General features: G+C 50.2%; 1 protein-coding gene across 2 annotated transcripts in view; it reads right to left on the bottom strand.

The window, feature by feature from the left end:
- man1a2 (mannosidase, alpha, class 1A, member 2) overlaps positions 1–26,594 on the bottom strand; it is a 111,603-nt gene that overhangs the window by 7,512 nt on the left and 77,497 nt on the right. For both annotated transcript variants that reach the window (XM_084461569.1, XM_084461570.1), the window contains exons 7-12: positions 22,157–22,251; positions 16,355–16,478; positions 16,156–16,249; positions 10,204–10,319; positions 6,663–6,882; positions 4,328–4,500 (exon numbers count right to left, since the gene is read on the bottom strand). In XM_084461569.1, the coding sequence (XP_084317695.1) occupies positions 4,328–4,500; positions 6,663–6,882; positions 10,204–10,319; positions 16,156–16,249; positions 16,355–16,478; positions 22,157–22,251 (822 nt within the window). The remainder of the gene's footprint in view (positions 1–4,327; positions 4,501–6,662; positions 6,883–10,203; positions 10,320–16,155; positions 16,250–16,354; positions 16,479–22,156; positions 22,252–26,594) is intronic.

The raw sequence follows: 26,594 nt of genomic DNA, 5'->3' as shown, positions 1-26,594 counted from the left end.
CACACACACACACACACACACACACACACGCACACACACGCACGTATGCACATCACAGAAATACAACTCTAGAGCTGCCAAAGGGTCAGAGATGGAGCAGGATGACGTCACAAAGGGTGATCCAGGGTCTAGTTCAGGGTTCTCCTTAAACAAGGTCACGTGACGCCATGCTGTTGTCCATCTGTGCCACAAAATGGTAAATGGAGGGGAAGGATGGAGAGGAGTCATTTATATAGCACTGCAAATGAACTATAAAAACGACTTTTTGCTGAGGTATCTCAATGGGTAACGAGAATCATGTAATTTAATTTAATTGGTATTGTATTGGACGTTACAATTTCTGGTATGGTGACATCCCTACTCTCTGGAGGGGAGCTGCCCCCTCCGAACCTAGCCCAAACAGGTACTCTGCCCCCCCTTGTTAAAGTTCACTGGACAGAACCTTAAGCCTGGTGACTGCAGTCTATGTGCTTGTGTTTGTGATTGAAAATGATCTGATGTGATCATGACAGAGCTGCAGAAAGACCCAGAATTCCACCTGTCTGGATTCTCTCATCACCAGAGTCAAACGCCAGAGGGAGGTAGAGCGATGGAGTGAGAGAGGATGTGAAGACATGGAGGCCGGGGAGAGAGAGGGTCTGACGGGGGGTCGCAGGGTCCCGGGGAGGGAGAGGGTCTGACGGGGGGTCGCAGGGTCCCGGGGAGGGAGAGCGTCTGACGGGGGGTCGCAGGGTCCCGGGGAGGGAGAGGGTCTGACGGGGGGTCGCAGGGTCCCGGGGAGGGAGAGGGTCTGACGGGGGGTCGCAGGGTCCCGGGGAGGGAGAGCGTCTGACGGGGGGTCGCAGGGTCCCGGGGAGGGAGAGGGTCTGACGGGGGGTCGCAGGGTCCCGGGGAGGGAGAGCGTCTGACGGGGGGTCGCAGGGTCCCGGGGAGGGAGAGGGTCTGACGGGGGGTCGCAGGGTCCCGGGGAGGGAGAGCGTCTGACAGGGGGTCGCAGGGTCCCGGGGAGGGAGAGCGTCTGACGGGGGGTCGCAGGGTCCCGGGGAGGGAGAGCGTCTGACGGGGGGTCGCAGGGTCCCGGGGAGGGAGAGCGTCTGACGGGGGACCGCAGGGTCCCGGGGAGGGAGAGCGTCTGACGGGGGGTCGCAGGGTCCCGGGGAGGGAGAGCGTCTGACGGGGGGTCGCAGGGTCCCGGGGAGGGAGAGCGTCTGACGGGGGGTCGCAGGGTCCTGGGGAGGGAGAGCGCCTGACGGGGGACCGCAGGGTCCCTGTTTCCATCCCGGCTCCTGGGTGAGCCGACGTGAGCAAGACACCGAACAGCTAAACCGCTCCTGCGCGGCACGGTGGACCAGAACCAAGTAGTAGCCTCACAGCAAGAAGGTCTCCGGGACTTTGTGCGGAGTGACCATGTTCTCCCCGTGTTCGCAAGGGCTTCCCCCCAAAACAACCCACTACGAAAAACATGGAACAGATCATTAACACTGTCCGTCCCTGACGAAGACGGACAGGAGCACTTGGTTGTCCCCCGGGCGCGTCCCCTGCACGCTGCCTACTGTCTGCTCCCGGCTGCCCTTGGGGGAATGACGACAGGATGGGTAAAGCGCAGGAGAGGAGTTTCATCGGTGGACGCTCCAGTCATTACGTGTGTGTGTGTGTGTGTGTGTGTGAAGGTGCTAGCGAGAGAGAGAGAGACAGAGTTTATTTTTGCTGCAGCAGAGCAAAGAGACGCTTCTCTGCTGATCAGAGAACGAGAGGGAACAGATGGAAGGATGGAGAAGAGGAGGAGAGGAGAGTACAGGTAGTGAGCAGGGTAGTACAGGTAGTGAGCAGGGTAGTACAGGTAGTGAGCAGGGTAGTAGAGGCAGGGTAGTACAGGTAGTGAGCAGGGTAGTAGAGGCAGGGTAGTACAGGTAGTGAGCAGGGTAGTACAGGTAGTGAGCAGGGTAGTAGAGGCAGGGTAGTAGAGGTAGTGAGCAGGGTAGTAGAGGCAGGGTAGTAGAGGTAGTGAGCAGGGTAGTAGAGGCAGGGTAGTAGAGGCAGGGTAGTAGAGGCAGGGGAGCAGGGTAGTAGAGGCAGGGTAGTAGAGGCAGGGGAGCAGGGTAGTAGAGGCAGGGGAGCAGGGTGGTAGAGGCAGGGTAGTAGAGGCAGGGGAGCAGGGTGGTAGAGGCAGGGTAGTAGAGGCAGGGGAGCTGGGTGGTAGAGGCAGGGTAGTAGAGGCAGGGGAGCAGGGTAGTAGAGGCAGGGGAGCAGGGTAGTAGAGGCAGGGGAGCAGGGTAGTAGAGGCAGGGTAGTAGAGGCAGGGGAGCAGGGTAGTAGAGGCAGGGTAGTAGAGGCAGGGGAGCAGGGTAGTAGAGGCAGGGGAGCAGGGTAGTAGAGGCAGGGTAGTAGAGGCAGGGGAGCAGGGTGGTAGAGGCAGGGTAGTAGAGGCAGGGGAGCAGGGTAGTAGAGGCAGGGGAGCAGGGTGGTAGAGGCAGGGTAGTAGAGGCAGGGGAGCAGGGTAGTAGAGGCAGGGGAGCAGGGTAGTAGAGGCAGGGTAGTAGAGGCAGGGGAGCAGGGTAGTAGAGGCAGGGTAGTAGAGGCAGGGTAGTAGAGGCAGGGTAGTAGAGGCAGGGGAGCAGGGTAGTAGAGGCAGGGTAGTAGAGGCAGGGGAGCAGGGTGGTGGAGGCAGGGTAGTAGAGGCAGGGGAGCAGGGTGGTGGAGGCAGGGTAGTAGAGGCAGGGGAGCAGGGTGGTAGAGGCAGGGTAGTAGAGGCAGGGGAGCAGGGTGGTGGAGGCAGGGTAGTAGAGGCAGGGGAGCAGGGTGGTAGAGGCAGGGTAGTAGAGGCAGGGGAGCAGGGTAGTAGAGGCAGGGTAGTAGAGGCAGGGGAGCAGGGTGGTGGAGGCAGGGTAGTAGAGGCAGGGGAGCAGGGTGGTAGAGGCAGGGTAGTAGAGGCAGGGGAGCAGGGTGGTGGAGGCAGGGTAGTAGAGGCAGGGGAGCAGGGTGGTAGAGGCAGGGTAGTAGAGGCAGGGGAGCAGGGTAGTAGAGGCAGGGGAGCAGGGTAGTAGAGGCAGGGTAGTAGAGGCAGGGGAGCAGGGTGGTGGAGGCAGGGTAGTAGAGGCAGGGGAGCAGGGTGGTAGAGGCAGGGTAGTAGAGGCAGGGTAGTAGAGGCAGGGGAGCAGGGTGGTAGAGGCAGGGTAGTAGAGGCAGGGGAGCAGGGTAGTAGAGGCAGGGTAGTAGAGGCAGGGGAGCAGGGTGGTGGAGGCAGGGTAGTAGAGGCAGGGGAGCAGGGTGGTAGAGGCAGGGTAGTAGAGGCAGGGGAGCAGGGTGGTAGAGGCAGGGGAGCAGGGTAGTAGAGGCAGGGTAGTAGAGGCAGGGTAGTAGAGGCAGGTGAGCAGGGTAGTAGAGGCACACACTCCACAAACACACACACACACTCCACAAACACACACACACTCCACAAACAAACGCACACTCCACACACAAACACACGCACGCTCCACAAACACACGCATAGTCCACACACACACACACACACACACACACACACACGCTCCACACACACGCTCCACAAACACACTCATAGTCCACACACACACACACACGGTCCACAAACACGCTTTACCCACACACACACACACACACAAGCACACACACACAAAGGGAGAATGAGAGGACAAGTGGACGACTGAGAGAAAACGATTCCTGTTCTGTTGACACTTTTTCATCCTCTGAAACGACCATGAACCAAATCAATTAACCAGATTGAGCCTGAAAGGCAGCTTGTCTTTGATTCTTCACTATTTTGTCTTTCATCCCCGTCTGAATATGAAAAACTATAATGAGCTGCCCAACTTGGAGGAGAAAGGAAGAATAAATTGTTTAATAGTTTTCTTTTGGAGAAGTATTTTGATATGCGTTCCTGATAAAGGCTTTTTTGACATGATAAATATGAGAATGATATAGTTTTAGACTGGTCCTGATGATTATATACTGGGACTGGTCAATGTGTGTCCATACTGGTCTTAGATTGGCCATACTGGGCATATAGTGTTAACAGACTGGTCTCCTCCTGGTCTTAGATTGGTCAAACTGGGCCTATAATATTAACAGACTGGTCTCATCCTGGTCTTAGATTGGCCATACTGGGCCTATAAGGTTAACTGACTGGTCTCATCCTGGTCTTAGATTGGCCATACTGGGCCTATAGTGTTAACAGACTGGTCTCATACTGGTCTTAGATTGGTCATACTGGGCCTATAGTGTTAACAGACTGGTCTCATACTGGTCTTAGATTGGTCATACTGGGCCTATAGTGTTAACAGACTGGTCTCATACTGGTGCGTCTCACCTGAGCCGCCTCCCAGCCCCACTGCCGGTACTTGGGGTCGTGGGTGAACCTCCACATGTACCAGTAGGTCTCGATGACCTCCGGCCGCAGGATGTAGTACTTCTCGTTCTGACGCACCGCCACTGCCTCCAGACCGCTGTCAAACTTGAAGGCCTCTGGACCCAGCTTCAGCACTGTGGGAGAGAGAGAGAGAGAGAGAGAGAGAGAGAGAGAGGGGTTAGGCCTCTGGACCCAGCTTCAGCACTGTGGGAGAGAGAGAGAGAGAGAGAGAGAGAGAGGGGTTAGGCCTCTGGACCCAGCTTCAGCACTGTGGGAGAGAGAGAGAGAGAGAGAGAGAGAGAGGTTAGGCCTCTGGACCCAGCTTCAGAACTGTGGGAGAGAGAGAGAGAGAGAGAGAGAGAGAGAGAGAGAGAGAGGGTGGTTAGGCCTCTGGACCCAGCTTCAGCACTGTGGGAGAGAGAGAAAGAGAGAGAGAGAGAGAGAGAGAGAGAGAGAGAGAGAGAGAGGGGTTAGGCCTCTGGACCCAGCTTCAGCACTGTGGGAGAGGGAGAGAGAGAGAGAGAGAGAGAGAGAGAGAGGTTAGGCCTCTGGACCCAGCTTCAGCACTGTGGGAGAGAGATAGAGAGAGAGAGGGGGGGGGGGTTAGGGAGAGGGAGGAGAGAGAGAGAGGAGGGGGGCTAGGGACAGATAGGAGAGCGAGAGAGAAGGGGGGGGGGGGTACGAGAGACGGGGTGGATTCTTATTTGTCCTGTTTCTGTATTTGAATACTGGAAGCTGCTTTAACTGTGATAGTAGGGTAATAGTAGAGTAGGGCTTTAACAGTGATAGTAGGGTAGTAGTAGAGTAGGACTTTAACAGTGATAGTAGGGTAGTAGTAGTAGAGTAGGGCTTTAGTACAGTATCACTGCATCTTTGTATGGTCGCTACTATTGTCAGAGGTCACTGTTGACACCAATTTGTGAGATCTGTGTGAAACGACGGACGACGGACATAAAATTTCCCTTGATTTTCCTAGCGTTCGTTTAGAGAGTGACATTCATAAGATGTGCCATCTGCCAGGGAGGCGTTTCAGATCGGTGTCCCTGTAGTGGTGTCAGCAGCGTGTGGGTGAGGAGAACCCACTGTTCTGTCCCTGTAGTTGTGTCAGCAGCGTGTGGGTGAGGAGAACCCACTGTTCTGTCCCTGTAGTTGTGTCAGCAGCGTGTGGGGAGGAGAACCCACTGTTCTGTCCCTGTAGTGGTGTCAGCAGCGTGTGGGGGAGGAGAACCCACTGTTCTGTCCCTGTAGTGGTGTCAGCAGCGTGTGGGTGAGGAGAACCCACTGTTCTGTCCCTGTAGTGGTGTCAGCAGCGTGTGGGGGAGGAGAACCCACTGTTCTGTCCCTGTAGTGGTGTCAGCAGCGTGTGGGGGAGGAGAACCCACTGTTCTGTCCCTGTAGTGGTGTCAGCAGCGTGTGGGGAGGAGAACCCACTGTTCTGTCCCTGTAGTGGTGTCAGCAGCGTGTGGGGGAGGAGAACCCACTGTTCTGTCCCTGTAGTGGTGTCAGCAGCGTGTGGGTGAGGAGAACCCACTGTTCTGTCCCTGTAGTGGTGTCAGCAGCATGTGGGTGAGGAGAACCCACTGTTCTGTCCCTGTAGTGGTGTCAGCAGCGTGTGGGTGAGGAGAACCCACTGTTCTGTCCCTGTAGTGGTGTCAGCAGCGTGTGGGTGAGGAGAACCCACTGTTCATCAGAACCACGAGAGAGACTGACCCCGCCGTCTCGGTTCTGCAGTTACCATGGCAACGTGGCTTTCAACCCCCCCCAGGCGTTTGCGACCCGAGACCTCAGTCTCTTTGTTCTGCGGTAAAATTTGACATCGGGTCTGAGTTGGCGAGAGCGCGTGTTGCCTTCTTTAGCGGTCGTTCTCATTCATGTACATGCACACATAGCTAGCACATAATGGCCTACCATGTAGGCAACTTCTCTGTAACTATGTGTGCACTCTCCTGTTAGTCATGTCACTCTGGTATTTAGCCCATGTTTACTGCTCTGTATATGTTCTTAGCCAATAGACAAACATTTTCCAGGAGCTTGCTCTATCATCCGTTGAGAGGGGTCAGGGAAGAATTTTTACAGCTTACTTTTCTGGCCCCCGGGTGAAACTGTTTTTTTGCTTCCCTCTGGAATATGTAGGGATGGGTCGTATGCCCACCTCCCTTGTTCTCTGTAAAGAGCATTGTGTTGCCTCTGTGTATGAAATGCGCTATATAAATAAAGTTTGATTTGATTTGAAACGTGTGACTATGCTGTCCTCGGGTGCGGTCTAGGGTCCGAGCCGTCGTGTGTGCGGTCTCACCGGTGCGGTCGTAGGACTCGTGGCAGGTGTGGGCGATCTCGGCGCCCAGCTGCAGGTAGTGTCCGGCCTTGTCGTCGGGCGAGCCGTCGGCGCCCAGGGCGAACATGCCGCCGGCGAAGCAAGTGAGGTGACCCATCTTCCTCTCCAGGTGGCCGTTCTTCCACTCGCCGATGAAGGTCAACCCCCCACTGGACTTGCGGATCAGGTGGCGCTCTATGGCCTGGGGGAGGGGGGGGGGGTGTGGAGGAGTGTGAGTGTGTTTGGGTGATGGGTGTGTGTGTGTTTGTGGGTGTGTTTGTGTGTGTGTGTGTGTGTGTGTGTGTGTGTGTGTGTGTGTGTGTGTGTGTGTGGAGGAGTGTGAGTGTGTTTGGGTGATGGGTGTGTGTGTATGTGTGTGTGGAGGAGTGTGAGCGTTTGGGGAATGGGTGTGTGTGTGTGTGTGTGTGTGTGTGTAGTGTGAGTGTGTTTGGGTGATGGGTGTGTGAGTGTGTTTGGGTGATGGGTGTGTGTGTGTGTGTGGAGGAGTGTGAGTGTGTTTGTGTGTGGAGGAGTGTGAGTGTGTTTGGATGTGTGTGTGTGCGTAGTTTGTGAGTGTTATGTGAGCGAGATGGGGGTTTGGAGGGAACAGAGAGAATGAAGGTAAATTCCCAAGTGTCCTCAGTGGCCAGTCCATCTGCCTGCCCCCCCCCCCCCTCACCCTGCTGGGAGAGATCAATCTATGTTTATGTTTGTCCAGAGAACATCCGGAGTCTGGTATCTCCTTCTGATACCACGCTGCTTGGACAGCGCCTCCGGTCCAGGGCCCCCTGTCCTCCTCATTCATCAGGACAGGTCTCTACGGTCCCACACAGAAAATGAATGACGTGTGACAAACGCTTCCTGGGTCCTTCACAAACCGGCAGTGAGACCCACGGAGGTATGTCCCCAACCCTTCACAGGCAGAGCCCTACGAGAAGAGGGGGTTACAGAGGTATGTCACCAACCTGTCACAGGCAGAGCCCTACCAGAAGAGGGGGTCCCCAACCCTTCACAGGCAGAGCCCTACGAGAAGAGGGGGTCACGGAGGTATGTCCCCAACCCTTCACAGGCAGAGCCATACGAGAAGAGGGGGTCACGGAGGTATGTCCCCAACCCTTCACAGGCAGAGCCATATGAGAAGAGGGGGTCACGGAGCAGGACGTTTGCTTTGTGAGGCGTCTCTGGACGGTTAATAAGTCCTCAAAAGCCAACCGGTCAACTGTCATGTTACTGTAGATTGGGGGGCCAGACGTTCCCTGCCCCTCCTGTCCGTCGCTCAACATGTTACCAGACAAGGCTGGGGCATCGTTGGCATAGTTACCTTGATGACAAGATTGAGGGTGCAGGAATATTTCAATCTGTCTACGATGGCTTGTCGTAAGACAAAAAAAAAAGCATACATTGGCCCCAAGGGTCGTATTTTGGCACAAAATTTCCAAACTGCCTATTGATCTGATCTTGAAACAGCAGAGAACCAGTGCCAGCATGTGTAGGGCCTGAGCTTATGAAGGTCATGGTATGAAGACTTCAGAACTCCTTTAATGTCTCTGCATAGAGGTCTGCATGTCTCTGTTGATGATGGGTTTGGGTTAGTCCCCTGGCTTTAAAGTTCATGTTTATTTGGGTGGGACAGTGCAAGTTAATGGCCATTTCTAAAACAAAGGAATGTAAACAAGCCAGAGTGTAGCCAGAGGCTAAGTAGAAGGCTTGTAGAAGCTAGCCCAACTTGTAATATTCCCACTATTTCTTTCTTTTTCTTTCTTTCTTTCTTTCTTTCTTTCTTTTTCTTTCTCTTTCTTTCTTTCTTTCTTTCTTTCTTTCTTTCTTTCTTTCTTTCTTTCTTTCTTTCTTTCTTTCTTTCTTTCTTTCTTTCTTTCTTTCTTTCTTTCTTTCTTTCTTTCTTTCTTTCTTATTATTCTCCTCAGTTTTTTGGCCCTTAACTACTTCTTCATACTTTGTGCTAGAAACTTCATTCAAAATTTAAAATGTTCGTCGTCTTTAGCTGTTTCCCGGATGTATTCAGAATTTTGTCATTTGTTTAAAATAGTTTTTTAGTAATTTAACTTTTAATAGTAATTTTTGTGCCATTGAAACTGCTGGTGGAATGTTTTTAGAGTGGTGGCAGCTGTTGCTTTGAAAATATTCACACATATTATACATCAAAACATTCACACAACTCTGTTGATTCTAACAATGTATCTAAGCTGTGTGACTTAATAGTTTTCACGGTATGACGATTTGTTCGGCAACTGCGCTCCCCATTGAAACGTAAGGTGCCGCACTCTAACTTGAGCTGCTAATTCTGCATTTTTACCCCTTTTCTAACTTGTCACCATGCCTACAGTGTTTAAGCTATACAGACATATTATACATAGAAATGTTCTGCAAGTTCTCAGGATTCCTATGGTGTCAATATATACGCTGTAACATTTATAGTTTTCACGATAGAGCTGTCTGAAGCGGACCATGTCTAGGATCAGAGTGTCAGTTGGGATTAGAGTGGTGGCAGCTGTTGCTTTTTTTGAATTTGTGTGCATGTCCAGCCTCTCTTAAAGGTAAAGGCACCCTTTTATAAATAATGTGGTAGCACAGAAGTCAACCAAAGTGGAATAGAGACACAATCTTCACTGGTGGGGGCCGGTGGGTAGCCCGGAGAGGAGTACACCGTCCCTGACTGGCTATGAGGGAAGGGACAGAGCCTCGCCACCACGCCACTATTCACGCCACAGAACCCACTTTTCAGCCCCTGAGTGGGCTAGAGACACACAGTCTTCAATGGTGGATGCATGGAAATTGCCCGGAGGTCACTGTACTGTCCCTGACTAGCTGTGACCCAAGGGGGCGGAGCCTAACCAGCACGCCACTATCCACGCCACGGCCCCACAACTCAGCCCCTGAGTGGGCTAGAGACACACGGTCTTCACCGGTGGAGTCAGGTAGGTGGCCCGGAGAGGGGTACACTGTCCCCGACCAGCAATGACCTGAGGGGGCGGGGTCTCGCCACCACGCCACTGTCCACGCCACGGACCCCACAATTCAGCCCCTGAGTGGGCTAGAGACGCTTCGCTGGTGGGTGCATGGAGATTGCCCGGTCCGTGGTATTTCTAGCAGTAGCTGTTACATACAGCTGCAGCAGCTAGCCCACCTCACATTTTCTCCAGGAAATGTACTTTCTAGTTTCCATCTGTTGTCCCTAATAAGATGTTCCCTAAAAACACAGAAGCAAGATATACATCGCATAATACACCCAGTAAAGCTCTACCCAGTAATATGAGCATGTAAACACAGAGGGAGGAGTCCTACCTCGATGGCTCTACCCAGTAATATGAGCATGTAAACACAGAGGGAGGAGTCCTACCTCGATGGCTCTACCCAGTAATATGAGCATGTAAACACAGAGGGAGGAGTCCTACCTCGATGGCTCTACCCAGTAATATGAGCATGTAAACACAGAGGGAGGAGTCCTACCTCGATGGCTCTACCCAGTAATATGAGCATGTGAACACGGAGGGAGGAGTCCTACCTCGATGGCTTCGTCGTAGGTCTTGCGAGCCTCGGTGTCCGTCTTGTCTGACATCAGCCAGGCTTTCAACAGGTACTCATAGAAACTGTCCCCCAGTCCGCCCACTGACGTGTGGTCTGCAGGGGGACAGAGGAGGGACAGGGGGATAACACGTTACACATGCTGCACATGCTGTGTGTGTGTGTGTGTGTGTGTGTGTGTGTGTGTGTGTGTGTTTGAGAGAGAGACAGAAATGAATGCGTGTATGTGATTTCTCATCTTTTTACGGTGTGTGGAATGGTGTCACTTTTATTAGGGCAGCCATAGCGACAGAATAAACATTTACTGGGACATTTGGGATGTTAAAATGCGATGCATCTGGGAGAAAGTAAACAAACCAAAAATCAGAATATTTACGGCCAAATATTGTGAGGGACAACGACCTCCGAGCTCCTCTGAAACTCGCTGGCCTGCAGCGCACTTGAGGAGAAGCACCACATGAATAATTCTGTTGTCCCTTTGTCCATCGCCTCGTCTCTCGCTCTCTCTGACCCCAACCCACCGCATGCTCCCTTTACCCTCTCTCCTCTCCTCTCCCCCTCTCTCTCTCTCTCCACATTCCTCCCTCCTCCTCTCTGGCCTTCTCCTTCTCCTCTAACCCCCTGTTCCTCCTCTCTCTCCTTCTTCTCCTCCTCTAACCCCCTGTCCCTCCTCTCTCCCCTCATCCTCCCCTCTAACCCCCTGTCCCTCCTCCTCTAACCCCCTGTCCCTCCTCCTCCTCTAACCCCCTGTCCCTCCTCCTCCTCTAACCCCATGTCCCCCCTCCTCCTCTAACCCCCTGTCCCTCCTCCTCTAACCCCCTGTCCCTCCTCTCTCCCCTTCTCCTCCTCTCTCCTCTTCTCCTCCTCCTTTATTTGATTTAGTAAAGGCTCAAGTGTAGACATCCAATCCAGACGCTTCCCCCTCATGGGAGGACTGCAGCGCCAGGCCAGCGGTCCGGACCCTCTGGCTAACGTGAGGCCGCTAGGCTTATGACTCAGCAATGTTTAACAACGCTGTAGCTAACGACGCTAGCGGATGCCGAGGGTGTCATTGAAAGCTGTGGGGCTCCCAGCTCGGAGGTCGCTGCGGTGCTAACGGCGGGTCTTAGCGCCCGGCGGCCGAGCGGGGCTGTGTGGAACGTGCCGGAAGCGCTCGATGACGCGGTGTGACGTAGCGCGACCGGTGGCGGTGGGGCGGATCGCCGTGTCCTCAGCAGGGGCTGTACCGCTGTGGCGTTCCACGCCGGGGAAAACACCGTACCAACACACATGCCAACCACAGCGCAGCAGCAGTCCTTGCAGCTGGTTGCGCGTTCCAGTTTCACGTCGTATCAAAGCCACTAGCAGGCTACGGTTGTATACTACCGGTGTAACGCTTTATTGATATCAACGTAGCCTCAACTGAATTCGTTTGGGAATATCAAGAAAACGACAGGAGACCACTGATGCAAGCGTGAGATTTAGATGGTACTGTAGCGCTTCACTTTCGCTCTCTCCGTAGAACACGGGAGAAACGTCCTCTGATGACTCGCGCACCTACAGGAAATCAGGCCTGTGTGCGCAAACACACACACGAACGCACGCGCACGCACGCACGCACGCACACACGCACACACGCACACACACACACACACACACCTCTGGACCCGGAGTGACACGGCCTCCTTCGTTATCAGCTCACAGACACACGGTAGCGAAGAGAACGAGAGAGAGAGAAAGAGAGAGAGAGAGAACGAGAGAGAGACGGAGAGAGAGAGAGAGAGAGAGAGAGAGAGAGATGGGGGGGGGGGGGGGTAAGCTGGGGGAGCCACAGACACAAAGTCAAAGATGTTTTCTATGCAAATGTCTGTGTGCAACTGGCGCGCCCCCGGCCAAACGGAGAGATGGAACGAGAGGGAGGGAGAGAGAGAAAGAGGGGTGGAGAGAGGTGGAGATGGAGAGTGCAGAGCTGTGATGAATTATTCATGCTCAGTTAGAGAGAGAAATGACGGCAACACAAAAAACGACTCGAACAACCTTGGGGAGAGATACACCGACCAGAGGGCACAGTTAAGTTTACGTGTGTGTGTGTGTGCGTGTGTGAGAGAGAGAGAGAGTGTGTGTGTGTGTGTCTGAAAAGGTATACATGAAAACGAGAGGGCGAGTGTATGGACACGTTGGAGTTGGATGGACCAGAACGATGGCTGGGGTCTAGAGAGAAGCCTTCCCGGTTATACAGGCGTGGCTGTCCTGTCCTCCTTCTGTCTCTCTTATCTCCTGTCCTCCTCCTGTCTCTCATATCTCCTGTCCTTCTGTCTCTCATATCTCCTGTCCTCCTCCTGTCTCTCATATCTCCTGTCCTTCTGTCTCTCATATCTCCTGTCCTCCTCCTGTCTCTCATATCTCCTGTCCTTCTGTCTCTCATATCTCCTGTCCTCCTTCTGTCTCTCATATCTCCTGTCCTCCTCCTGTCTCTCATATCTCCTGTCCTTCTGTCTCTCATATCTCCTGTCCTCCTTCTGTCTCTCATATCTCCTGTCCTCCTTCTCTCATATCTCCTGTCCTCCTTCTGTCTCTCATATCTCCTGTCTCTCATATCTCCTGTCCTACTTCTGTCTCTCATATCTCCTGTCCTCCTTCTGTCTCTCATATCTCCTGTCCTCCTCCTGTCTCTCATATCTCCTGTCCTTCTGTCTCTCATATCTCCTGTCCTCCTTCTGTCTCTCATATCTCCTGTCCTCCTTCTGTCTCTCATATCTCCTGTCCTCCTTCTGTCTCTCATATCACCTGTCCTCCTTCTGTCTCTCATATCTCCTGTCCTCCTTCTGTCTCTCATATCTCCTGTCCTCCTCCTGTCTCTGATATCTCCTGTCCTCCTCCCGTCTCTGATATCTCCTGTCCTCCTCCTGTCTCTCATTATCTCCTGTCCTTCTGTCTCTCATATCTCCTGTCCTACTTCTGTCTCTCATATCTCATGTCCTCCTTCTGTCTCTCATATCTCCTGTCCTCCTTCTGTCTCTCATATCTCCTGTCCTCCTCCTGTCTCTCATATCTCCTGTCCTCCTTCTGTCTCTCATATCTCCTGTCCTCCTCCTGTCTCTCATATCTCCTGTCCTCCTTCTGTCTCTCATATCTCCTGTCCTCCTTCTGTCTCTCATATCTCCTGTCCTCCTCCTGTCTCTCATATCTCCTGTCCTCCTTCTGTCTCTCATATCTCCTGTCCTCCTTCTGTCTCTCATATCTCCTGTCCTCCTCCTGTCTCTCATATCTCCTGTCCTCCTTCTGTCTCTCATATCTCCTGTCCTCCTTCTGTCTCTCATATCTCCTGTCCTCCTTCTGTCTCTCATATCTCCTGTCCTCCTTCTCTCATATCTCCTGTTCTCCTTCTGTCTCTAATATCTCCTGTCCTCCTTCTGTCTCTCATATCTCCTGTCCTACTTCTGTCTCTCATATCTCCTGTCCTCCTTCTCTCTCATATCTCCTGTCCTCCTTCTGTCTCTCATATCTCCTGTCCTCCTTCTCTCATATCTCCTGTTCTCCTTCTGTCTCTAATATCTCCTGTCCTCCTTCTGTCTCTCATATCTCCTGTCCTACTTCTGTCTCTCATATCTCCTGTCCTCCTTCTCTCTCATATCTCCTGTCCTCCTTCTGTCTCTCATATCTCCTGTCCTCCTTCTGTCTCTCATATCTCCTGTTCTCCTTCTGTCTCTCATATCTCCTGTCCTCCTTGTGTCTCTCATATCTCCTGTCTTTCTGTCCTCCAGCTCTCTGTCCTTCTACTGTCGCTGTTGATCCCTCTCTGTTTGTGCATCCTTTCACCCCAGCCTTATTTCTAAGGCTGCCATGATCTACGTCTGTGAGGGAAAGATAGAAAGATGGAGGAATCAGTGGGTACAGTATGGAGGCCTGGGAAATAACCGCCTGTCAATCACAGTAAGCTCCTCCCATTACCCTCTTCTGACTACTCTACACACACATGCACACACAAACTCCCAGAAACTCCGAGCAGGCCTTGGTCTTCTACACACTAAACTCCCAGCAGGCCTTGGTCTTCTATACACTAAACTCCCAGCAGGCCTTGGTCTTCTACAGACTAAACTCCCAGCAGGCCTTGGTCTTCTACACACTAAACTCCCAGCAGGCCTTGGTCTTCTACAAACTAAACTCCCAGCAGGCCTTGGTCTTCTACACACTAAACTCCCAGCAGGCCTTGGTCTTCTACACACTAAACTCCCAGCAGGCCTTGGTCTTCTTCAGCAGAGTAATAATATGCTGTTCCAGCAGGGTGAGTCAGCCTGTCTTTCTTTATTACTGTGTCTGTTTGCCTTAATATGTGTACATTAAAAACTCATAACACTGTAGTGGGTTTGTGTCATGAGGTGTGTGTGTGTGTGTGTGTGTGTGTGATGGCACACGGATGCCTCAGGAGAATGAGCTCAGGTTCAGCTTTGAGAAGCAGAGACAGCAATTAAAACAGCAGCACTGTAATGAACACAAACTGGAGCGGCACTGCACTCTCTAATTACACATTTATAAAGCCTCCACACACACACACACACACACACACACACACACACACACACACACACACACACACACACACACACACACACACACACACAGGTTTGTTTTTATATCCTTGTGGGACCCTTTAACGTAACCCATAAACTGTAAACTCTACACATAACCTTTGGCCCCTAACCTTAACCCAAAACCTCACCCAACCCCCCCCCCCAACCCCCACCACAGAAAAATATATAATAGCATATATTAGCATATATATATATTAGCATATTAAAAAATGCTAAAACTTAAGCTAAAATCTAAACCCACAAGGATAGTTTTAACACACACGCATGCACACACACACACAAATGCACTAACGCACGCACACATGCACACACACGTGGATATACATAAGACGCCTATCGAGCCAACCATCCATCTATCCCTCTATCTATCCATCCATCCATCTATCTATCCATCCATCTATCCATCCATCCATCCATCCATCCATCCCTCCCTCTTATCTATCTATCCATCCATCCATCCATCTATCCATCCCTCTATCTATCCATCCATCCACCCATCCATCTATCCCTCTATCTATCCATCCATCCCTCTATCTATCCATCCATTCATCCACCCATCCATCTAACCCTTCTATATGTCCATCCATCCATCCATCCATCTATCCCTCCATCCATCTATCTATCCCTTTGTCTATCTATCCATCCAGTAATGTGCTGGTCCATCCCTCTGTCCATGTCTATTGTAACCAGTAATGTGCTGGTCCATGTCTATTGTAACCAGTAATGTGCTGGTCCATGTCTATTGGTGATGAATGTAAGGGTTAGGTGGTGTGGGTACAGGGCTGGGTTGTAAATGAGCTGGTCTGATTCTATTCTTCCTCTATCCTACAAAGACACGACCAGACCGACGGGGATAAAGGACTAACTGTGCTCTACTGACAGAACTAATAGCTCCCCGACAGACGCACAGAAATGATTCTTTCATCTAGAGAATGTTTCATTTAGCATACTTCCTATGTGCATTTTCATGGCATAACAGTATGTCTAATTATAATATGAAATGAACCAATTTGTCGTATCGCTATCTTATTGTGACGATGTTCAGAGGACCGGCAGTTATTGAACTCTTGGTGTATCCAACTCGATTATAGAACATCTGACGCAAATCTACTGTGGAATGCTTTGAACAAAGTGACACGACGACTCCTGAAGGTCTTCTGACAATGAGGCAGACATCTGGCTGACTAGGAGTTTTGGAGATTGCTGTCTAGCTTGGGGTGGGGGGGGTACTCACGCTGTCCCCAGCGGCCGGTGCGAGGGTTCAGGTAGTTGGGGTACGAGGGTTCAGGTAGTTGGGGTACGAGGGGGTGCGAGGGTTCAGGTAGTTGGGGTACGGGGGGTGGGGGTGGGGGGGTACTCACGCTGTCCCCAGCGGCCGGTGCGAGGGTTCAGGTAGTTGGGGTACAGCCCGTTAGGTCGGTCCATTTTAGCCAGCAGCTTCCGTATGTGCATCACCTGGCGGATGACAGCACAGCACTCAGTGAGCACAAGTCACCAGAGACAGCGGGGTTTAACACGGCGCCCTCTAGCTCCCCCTGTGGTAGCAGGCGAGTAGTGTACCTTCTGGTAATAGGCAGGGTTGCCAGTCAGGTAGGTCAGGTGAACAAACTCCATGTGGAGGGTCCCGAACTCGGCCAGGATGCTGCTGCCAGCCGACGCCCAGCCCCAGTTACGACCCACACCGCTGGGGGGAGAGAAAGAGAGAGAAGGGGGAGAGAAACAGAGAGAAATCAGTTAATACATCAGCCGTGAATAAGTGCATTTCATCAGCCAAGCTAGAGTACTGCGTTCAGTTCATTACTGGAGAGCCTCAGAAACAACAGATGACCGTTTGTAACATGACAGCTTGTCTTAACACCTATTTATGACACTTTTAAACACGACCATACATAACACCTCTTCACTTTTAACATGGATTAATGTTAATTGTACAGTAGGACCCCACTCATCCAAACTTCAGAGATCCGAACCTCCCGGTCTACCGGACAGGCTTAAAAAAACGTTTCTTTTTTTTTTTTTTGCCTGCTATCTGGTTACTGGTGGGATTTTCATTACAGTACTGTACCCTACTGTGAATAAAAACAGAACTGTATGTAGACCTACATGTTGCCTGTAGGCTGTAGCCTACTGTCACGTTTCATTTCTTTGCTCTAATGTCGAGCGCAAAACGCAAACGAGTCTGCTGCGCGAGAGCTGCATTCTTTGGTAGCCAGAAAGCGCGTCAGCAACCTGAAGCAGAGGAGCATCGAGTCATTTTTCGTTCCCAGTTAATGGACTTCAGGAACACATGTGTTGTGGGCATGTAGATTAGCCTACTAGACCTACTGTATTTGTTAAATAATAGCCTACAGCCTAGGCCACGTTAGCCTACATCGGTTGTTTTAGAGACTTTCTTTTAGGCTACAATAGCCTAAGACACGACAACTTGTATGTCATTTCATTTATTTATTTATTTCATTTCATCATTTGCTCTAATTGTTCTAATGTTGGGTTGTTTTTAGGCTATACCATGTTGTTCTGCGAATACGGTAGCCTATCGATGCAGCGTATGCCTCATTTGAGAATAAAGTACTGTATTTGATCAAAGCCCGCACTCAAGTGGAAATTCGGTTATTTTATTCTAGGCTACTGTAGGTCTATTATAGGCTAGGCTATATGAGTTTAGTTGGCTATTTGATTGCAATTTTGATGCATTTTCACAATTAATTAAGGGTATTTATTGGTCTATTATGAGTCTATATGAAACAAGTATACCACTTATTGAATTTGGTGCATTTTAACATATGTTTCAGTCATCCGGACATTTCAGAGATACGAACGACCTTCGGTCCCGTTGGGTTCGGATAAGTGGGGTCCTACTGTATGTATTTATGTGTGTCTGGATTGGATGTCTTGTAGTGCTCTTGAGCCTTTACTGAATCAAATGACACATGGCATGCTGCAGAACTGTGTGTGTGTGTTAGAGCGTGCAGCCTTGTGTGAGACTGTTTCTTTCAGGGGACTGATGTAACAGCAGGGGGCGCTGGATTCCCCTAGCGCGTCTGGGGGCAGAAACGTGCACTCATAGACCTCAAGGGGGGCGAGGGACCCTGCCCTTTTCACCTCTTGTAGAGAAGTGTTTTTTTTCTGCACATTTATAAATAAAGTCCTGTTGCGCAGAGCCTGCCATGCCTAACAGATTTTGTTTGAATTAAAATATCAGGTTGGAAAGTAATTTGTTAGCCTACACCCGGGCGACGCCCTACCTACCCTTTCTCTTGTTGTCCTAGTTACCGCAGCGCGCACACTGAGCAAAACAGACGCACCCGCACGCGCGCACACGATAGGCACTCAATAGTCGTGAGTCAGTCAGTCGAATAAATGTCTTTTTGAGGCAGACACAGGCATGTTACAGGTATGTGGCCACTGGCTACTAGTTAGTAACGTTATCTAGTTAGTAACGTTAGTAAAAATGTTCATATTCATTTTGTAGAGATAAATTGATGTGTAGTGATGTTTTTTTCTTCCCTCTGGAATATGTAGGGGTGGGTCGTATGCCTACCTCCCTTGTTCTCTGTAAAGCGCATTGTGTTGCCTCTGGGTATGAAATGTGCTATACAAATAAAGCTTTGATTGATTGATTGATGTGCTTTACCTTTTGCTAGTACTAGCCCTAACACAAGAATCAGTCTCTCTCTCTTTCTCTCTCCCTCACGAGTTTTAAGGTTGTCTTATTGTGTCGGTAGCTAGTTAGCTAACGTAGCCTAATATTAGCATGGTAACATCATCTCTCTCTCTCTCTGTCCAATTAAAGAAAATAGGCTAAATTGTTCTCTAATATAATCATTAAACAGTAACAGTGCAATTTTGATTGTAGGCTTCTAACTTAACCATACATCATTCTACTGGGTTGCTGTAGGGTAATGCATCTTCAACACACTAACCCTAACCCTACAGCCCCCCCCCCCCCAACACACTAACCCTAACCCTAGAGCCCCCCCACCCCTCAACACACTAACCCTAACACTACAGCCCCCCCCCCCCCACCACCCTCTACTGTGACGACTGACAGGAAAGCACAGCAGGTACAGTTATTACAAATGAACAGCCTATCTAATATAAGTAGGCCTACTTGTTACCATCCGCTAATCAATCAATAACCTTTATTTAAACTCGAAGGACACTGAGGTTGCCCTCATTTACAGTGACGACTTGTTACCATCCGCTAATGTTCTATAATGAGTGTGCATACAGGCTAATGGTCTTAAACAGTAACAGACTAACTGTAGGCTTCTAACTTAACCATTCACTCTACTGGATTGCTGTAGGATAATACATATCTTCACAACATCACCGTGACAACCTACAGGCCCCCCACCCTCTACTGTGACAGGAAAGCAAAGCAGGTACAGTTATCACTAATGAACAGCCTATCCAAGTGCTTGTTATCATCAGCTAGTTTTCTATAATGTGTGTGGATAAAAGCGTCTGCTAAATGACTGTAATGTAGGCTAATATCCCTCACAGCAACATAGGATATGCAGCTAGGTAGTTTGCTAGCTATTTGTGGCTAGTAGTAGCCTACTTTGCTTATTTATTTACGTGACATATTTTGTTAATGAGGGTAAAAATGTGCTGCGCGTGCTGCACAACCTAAGTGCCTTTTTAAAAACCTTGGCCCCGCCCCTTTAACATCCAGAGGCACGTTCCTGTCTGGGGGATTGTATTGTCAAACAGCTATCAGACGGTCACTTCTGATTACTTCTTGACACACAGGTAATTTAGATACAGTAGCTATACTTAGCAAGCTGTTTGGGGTAACTCAATCATTGTGTCATTATTAATTGAGCTGTGCTGGTCAATAATTGGAAAACCATCTCCGTCTCCACACAAGGGAGTCGGAGCCCAGTTAACCAGAGGACTGTTGACGCGCATAATTTTTAAATTGAGTGATTTTAGCAGTCACTTGACACCACCGTGGGCTACGCCCACAACACCACTGTGGCATTAAAAGAGAAGGGGATTGTGGACGCTGTAATTCTTTAAACCAATCCAATCGTCTTTGGCGGAGCGGTTGCTACAGTAGGTTGTTGTCATTTCATGTAGTCTGGGAGAATCTCCCATCGCCACTGATTGGCCGACCATATGAATCGGCACTACTGATTGGGCAGTAATAAACGAATGACAAGGCTTATCCCCAAAACCTCTATCTGTTGAGTCAGACAACACACCCATTAGCCTACTAGCATTACAGAGTGCACAGTACAGTAGGCTTTCACCAGTGAGCTTGACTTCATGGTTTCGGATGACTATGCAACAGTTATGCTACCGAGCCAATAGCCTGTCATTTGTCTAGCAGCACAAACATCTTCAAAATATGACTTTTCCTGTCAGTAACGTCGACGTCAGACAGGTATCATTTCTGTTCTTTCTGGATGTGTAGCAGGAGGTCAGGAGGAGGAACACTGAGGCCTAGTTGAGGACTATTTTGGGTGGTGTGCGGTGTGCACAGAACCCCTGCAGCTCAATGTGGGGAACCCCAGGGAAATGGCGGTGGACTTCAGGAGGAAGAGGGCTCCGCTGACCCCCGTCTCCATCCAGGAGGTAGATGTTGAGGTGGTCCAGTCATACAAGTACCTAGGTGTGCATCTGGACAACAGGCTGGAATGGGCAGCAAACACAGAGGCCATTTACAAGAAGGGGGGGTCAACTCTATTTCCTGAGGAGGCTCGGGTCCTTTGATGTGTAGGAAAATGGTCCCCATGCTCTGGCAGTCTGTGGTACGCTAGCAAGTGCCATCTTCTTCTCAGTTGCTATCGATTCATTGCCGATAAGAATTTACTCAAGTAAGATTTGGTTACTCGATTAATTGTTTGTTATTGGAAGGAACTTATTTTGTTAACGAACATTATCGGAGTTGCGTGAAAATGAAGGTCTGACTGCACATGAGGACGCCACGCCATGTACTGAAGGCTAATTAGGATACTGGGAAATTTCAACGACACAGCGGAAGAAGACACAAAAATTAAGTGAGCAAAGCGCAGTCCAGCGCGGGACGTTCTTATCAATTAATCGACTATCGTTTGTTAAGGTTAATAGTTATCGATTAATGACATTCCTTTGCATCCCTAGTTGTGTGCTGGGGCGACAGTATCAGAGCAGCAGCAGCAACAGGATGGAGAAGCTGATTGGGAGGGCAAGCTCTGTCCTGGGGGTCAGTCTGGCTCTGTCCTGGGGGTCAGCCTGGCTCTGTTCTGGGGGTCAGTCTGGTTCTGTCCTGGGGGTCAGCCTGGCTCTGTCCTGGGGTCAGTCTGGCTCTGTTCTGGGGGTCAGTCTGGCTCTGTCCTGGGTGTCAGCCTGGCTCTGTTCTAGGGGTCAGCCTGGCTCTGTTCTAGGGGTCAGCCTGGCTCTGTCCTGGGGGTCAGCCTGGCTCTGTTCTGGGGGTCAGTCTGGCTCTGTTCTGGTGGTCAGTCTGGCTCTGTTCTGGTGGTCAGCCTGGCTCTGTTCTAGGGGTCAGCCTGGCTCTGTCCTGGGGGTCAGCCTGGACTCAGTGTTGCCCCTGTTATGCCTTTGTGTTTTTCCTGTTGTTTTACTGTTTTGACGTTTTTATGTGCTGCAATAAGGGAATTTCCCCATTGGGGATTATTATTATAGTCTGTCTGTGTATCTGCCTGTCTGTCTGTGTGTGTGTGTGTGTGTGTGTCTGTCTGTCTGTCTGTCTGTCTGCCTGTCTGCCTGTCTGCCTGTCTGTCTGTCTCCCATCGCCACGCTGTTCTGTTTCTTTTTTGACATGCATTAGCGTCTCTAAATGTTTTGATGTACGACCACTGTGTGTCACATGCAGTGAACCAGCTGAACCAGGTTAGATGGGCGGGACCAGGCTAGATGGGCGGGGCCAGGTGTGATGGGCGGGGCCAGGTGAGATGGGCGGGACCAGATTAGATGGGCGGGACCAGGTTGGGTGGACGGGACCAGGTTGGGTGGGCGGGATCAGGTTGGGTGGGAGCACCCGATTGAGGAAGTCGTTACTGATCGGTGGCGTCGGTACCAACCACTGGCCAGGATTCAAAAAAACGTTTTAGTATGAAGTGTCCTAGACCCCTAGAGATCTGCAGCATCAGTAACGTGAGCGTAGCTTACAGTACTTAGTGTATCAGCGTAAGAACTCTCAGGAGTCTGGCATGGAGATGACTCGTGTGTGCTCGCACAACTGTGTGTAAATCAGGAGATGGGTAAAGGTGATGTGTGGCGTGTGTGTGTCTGCGTGTGTGTGAGTGTGTGTGGTACGTCAGTGTGAGCATGTGGTACACATTATGTGTGTGTGTGTTTTGCTCTGGTGATGTCCAGGGTTGGTTGAGTTGTGGTCATGTTGTGGTCACCCACCTCTTGAGGTTGACCATGGCCCAGGGGATACCTGTGGGAGTGTTGAACGCCGGGAGCAGCTTCTCAGCCAGCTGGACCGCCTTCAGCTTGAACACCTGGAGAGAGAGAGAGGGAGGAGTCAATAAACAATTGATATAATAAGTCATGTTTTCGGTGGCGTGTGTGTTTGTTAGCAGGATTACGTCAAAAATACTGGACTGATTTTACACAAAACTTGGATTGAAGCCAGCTCCCTGTGTGAGGGTGCTGGAGACCCGGGGTTTGGACTGGGGGGTGCGGGGGGAGGGCCCAGAGTACCCGAGGGGGGCGTCACAGAGCCAGTCAAATACAGCCACCCATTCACCTCCAGTCATTTTTACCTCCAACCGAGAGAATCACTAGCCGCCCAAACACGGCCCGGACGGCCATTCACCTCCATTCATTTTTTGGACCAGGATTACGCCAAAACTACCAGACTGCTTTTCATGAACCTCGGTGGAGGGGTGTAGCATGGGCCAATTTAGAACCCATTCAATTTTGGCACGCACACGGTCACGAAATGCATTCATGGGTGGAGGTCTGTGCTCTCTGAGAACCATTTCTAGTTCAGTATAAAATCTATAAAATAAGATACAGTGCATCTGTAATATTTTATGTTACAGCCTTATTATAAAATTGATTAAATTATTTTTTTCTAAAAATTCTACACACAATAACCCATAATGACAGCTACTATTGATGTCATGTCATTTAATTAATTTCAAACCTTTATTTTAACTCGTAAGGCGCTGAGCTCTCTCCTGGTGAGATGTTTAGTGAAGCTCCACAAGCCCTGACCTCTGACCTGCTCTGACCTCTCCTCTCTGTCCTCTGCTCTGTCCCCCATGCTGCTCTGCCCCCCATGCTGCCCTGTCCCCCATGCTGCTCTGTCCCTCAGTCCTCTGCTCTGCCCCCATGCTGCTCTGTCCCCCACGCTGCTCTGCCCCCCACGCTGCTCTGTCCCTCACGCTGCTCTGTCCCCCATGCTGCTCTGTCCCCCATGCTGCTCTGTCCCCCACGCTGCTCTGCCCCCCACGCTGCTCTGTCCCTCACGCTGCTCTGCCCCCCATGCTGCTCTGTCCCTCATGCTGCTCTGCCCCCCACGCTGCTCTGTCCCTCATGCTGCTCTGCCCCCCACGCTGCTCTGCCCCCCCATGCTGCTCTGTCCCTCATGCTGCTCTGTCCCCCCATGCTGCTCTGTCCCCCCATGCTGCTCTGTCCCCCCATGCTGCTCTGTCCCCCCATGCTGCTCTGTCCCCCATGCTGCTCTGTCCCCCCACGCTGCTCTGTCCCCCCATGCTGCTCTGTCCCCCCACGCTGCTCTGTCCCCCCATGCTGCTCTGTCCCCCCATGCTGCTCTGTCCCTAGTCTCTGCAGCTTCCTCCCCAGTGCCCAGTGTTGAGTATTTATACGGGTGGGTGTGTTTCACTAGTGTGTGTGTATGTGTGTGTGTGTGTGTCCATGTGCTTTGTGTCTTCATCCCCTTGACGGTTTCCCAGCCTATCTGCCAGCTGCAGTAAAGCTGGTTTAAGATTTTAAACGCTTTTATATGCAGTCCGCTGCCTCGTGGGCCAAAGGACATATTAAAGGGGAGCCACAACAGCTGTGTGGACAAATCCTCCGGAGCAGAGCAGGGCTATTCACCTGGCCAACCATGGGCCAGCTCTCACCTGGAGCCACCTCCATCTGGCCATTTGAAAAATCTAAAAATCATCTTTAAAATAATCTCTTACGGGAAAAAAAAAATTGTATTTGTTCCAATGTCTTCAGCCTTAAGGAAAGCAGTTTTCCTTTAGTCCCATTCAGTCCTGAAGTCAGTGTCACCGTTTGTCATGTAGCCTATCAGAGGCATACCTGACCTTAGTCATAGTCATCCGTCAATTTATTTTTACACGCATACTAATTACAACTGTTTAGGTTGCCCAAAGCATGGGTTCCAAGGAGGAGAAAACATTGAAACATTGAGCAACATTAGACAGACAAGATACCGACATTAAAACTGTACAACAACAAACAGCTGAGGGGATGGGAACAATAGGGACCACAAAAACAATCAACACAGAGCACATCTCAGTAGTCTAGTAGCCGACAGAAGTGAGACTTAAGCTCTCTTTTGAACGTTCCAAGATCAGGGGCAGATCTAATGTCCACCAGCAGAGGGCAGCATCCCTGTCCAGACTCAAGTATTGTACAATTCCTTTGTAGCCAAGTCCAAAAGTCTACATTAGCTAACAAAACAAAACGTTGCCAAGGACGGACCCCTTAACTGATGCGGGTGGAGACTTTTCCTGGCAGGTTAAGGAGGAGCAGACGAGGGGTCTGTCCAGCTAGGGCTCGCTGACCTCCAGGCCCAACTGAGCGGAGGAAGATGCTTCCGTCTGGAGCCTGCGGCTTTGTGAAGGATCAGCAGTATCCTACTGTGTACAAGAAGATTGGCATTTTTCACACTAACCATATCTAGGTCTACCCATCTATGGACTGCACAAAAATAAACATGACATTATGACACAAACCATTTCCAGCCACTCTGCTATTAACCTAAACAAAATGTGGCCACCTGGAAAATATATTTGGATGAGCTGTGCTCTGGATGTCCTCATTACCTCGTCTAGTTTCCCTCGGATTGAAGCAACACTTTTTTCACAGGAGGAGCGGGAATATACACTTTCCCTTTTCTAAGACTAAGTTCCACTGATTGTCACACACCCGAGTGTGTGAAATTTGTTCTCCGCATTTGACCCATCCCCTGGGGGAGCAGTGAGCAGCAGTGGTGCCGCGCTCGGGAATCATTTGGTGATGTAGCCCCCCAATTCCAACCCAATTCCATTTTCTATGCATTTTCAGATTTTAATGATACCTTTTAAATTGAAAAGCCAGCAGGCAGGTTCAATTCTTCACTTTAAAATGTGCTCCACCCCGGGCAGGAATAAACCATGACAGCAGCTCTGCGCCGTCACACCGCTCTCCTGCCATCAACACTGGGGAGAGACGCTGCCACAAACCAGCCTAGCACAGCTTCTGTTTGTCATGTTGTCTATCAAAGACATCGGAGACTGTATTAGCACTATTAGGTACGAGTTCTGTGCGTTTAGGGGTGCGGACCTGTGGCTAATCAAGCCCTCTTCCTCCATTTATGCATCTTTGCGGTCCCTGTGTGGTACAATAGGTCACACACACACCACGGTGAGGAAATCAGATATTCAAAATGCAGCAAATGCAGAGACAAATCAAATCAATTCTTTCTTTTCAACACAAGTATTAATCATTTTTGAGAGCTCGCACCCCTATCCCAACCTCCTAACACTGTAATACATGCAATGCTGTTCAATACATATACTATGTGCAATATGTGTACTATACTATATGACTGCTTGAGATACTGTGTAAGTCTAAACACCCCCTCCCCTGTGTCCATCTGCTGCTTGTCTTTGCCCAGTACTCTGATCAATTTACATTCTTTACCCAACACAGCAGTCGGGATGGAGACCCGGAGATACAAACACACACACTGTTCACCCGGGAACACATCCACCTCCCCAGTATGGATTCTAACGCACTGATTCACAACACAAACATGCTTCACCATGAGACGCACGCATGCAACCTCTTCCCTCTGCACCATCATCTGACACACACCATATACTGTACATCCTAGTCATCACACACCATATACATCCTAGTCATCACACACCATATACATCCTAGTTATCACACACCATATACATCCTAGTTATCACACACCATATACATCCTAGTCATCACACACCATATACATCCTAGTTATCACACACCATATACTGTACATCCTAGTTATCACACACCATATACATCCTAGTTATCACACACCATATACTGTACATCCTAGTTATCACACACCATATACATCCTAGTTATCACACCATATACATCCTAGTTATCACACACCATATACTGTACATCCTAGTTATCACACCATATACATCCTAGTTATCACACACCATATACATCCTAGTTATCACACACCATATACATCCTAGTTATCACACCATATACATCCTAGTTATCACACACCATATACATCCTAGTTATCACACACCATATACATCCTAGTTATCACACACCATATACATCCTAGTTATCACACACCATATACATCCTAGTTATCACACCATATACATCCTAGTTATCACACCATATACATCCTAGTTATCACACACCATATACATCCTAGTTATCACACACCATATACATCCTAGCCATCACACCATATACATCCTAGTTATCACACACCATATACATCCTAGTTATCACACACCATATACATCCTAGTTATCACACACCATATACATCCTAGTTATCATTTGAGCCTTTTTATTTCTACTCTCCCTTTGTTTCTATTCAAACACATTGGAAAGCGCATCGTCTTGCCACTATACATGAA

The sequence above is a fragment of the Borostomias antarcticus genome (genome assembly GCF_949987555.1).
Source record: "Borostomias antarcticus genome assembly, chromosome: 2".
NCBI lineage: Eukaryota > Metazoa > Chordata > Actinopteri > Stomiiformes > Stomiidae > Borostomias > Borostomias antarcticus.
The sequence above is the reverse complement of the archived record's forward strand: the minus strand, read 5'-3'. Positions and strand labels throughout refer to the sequence as shown.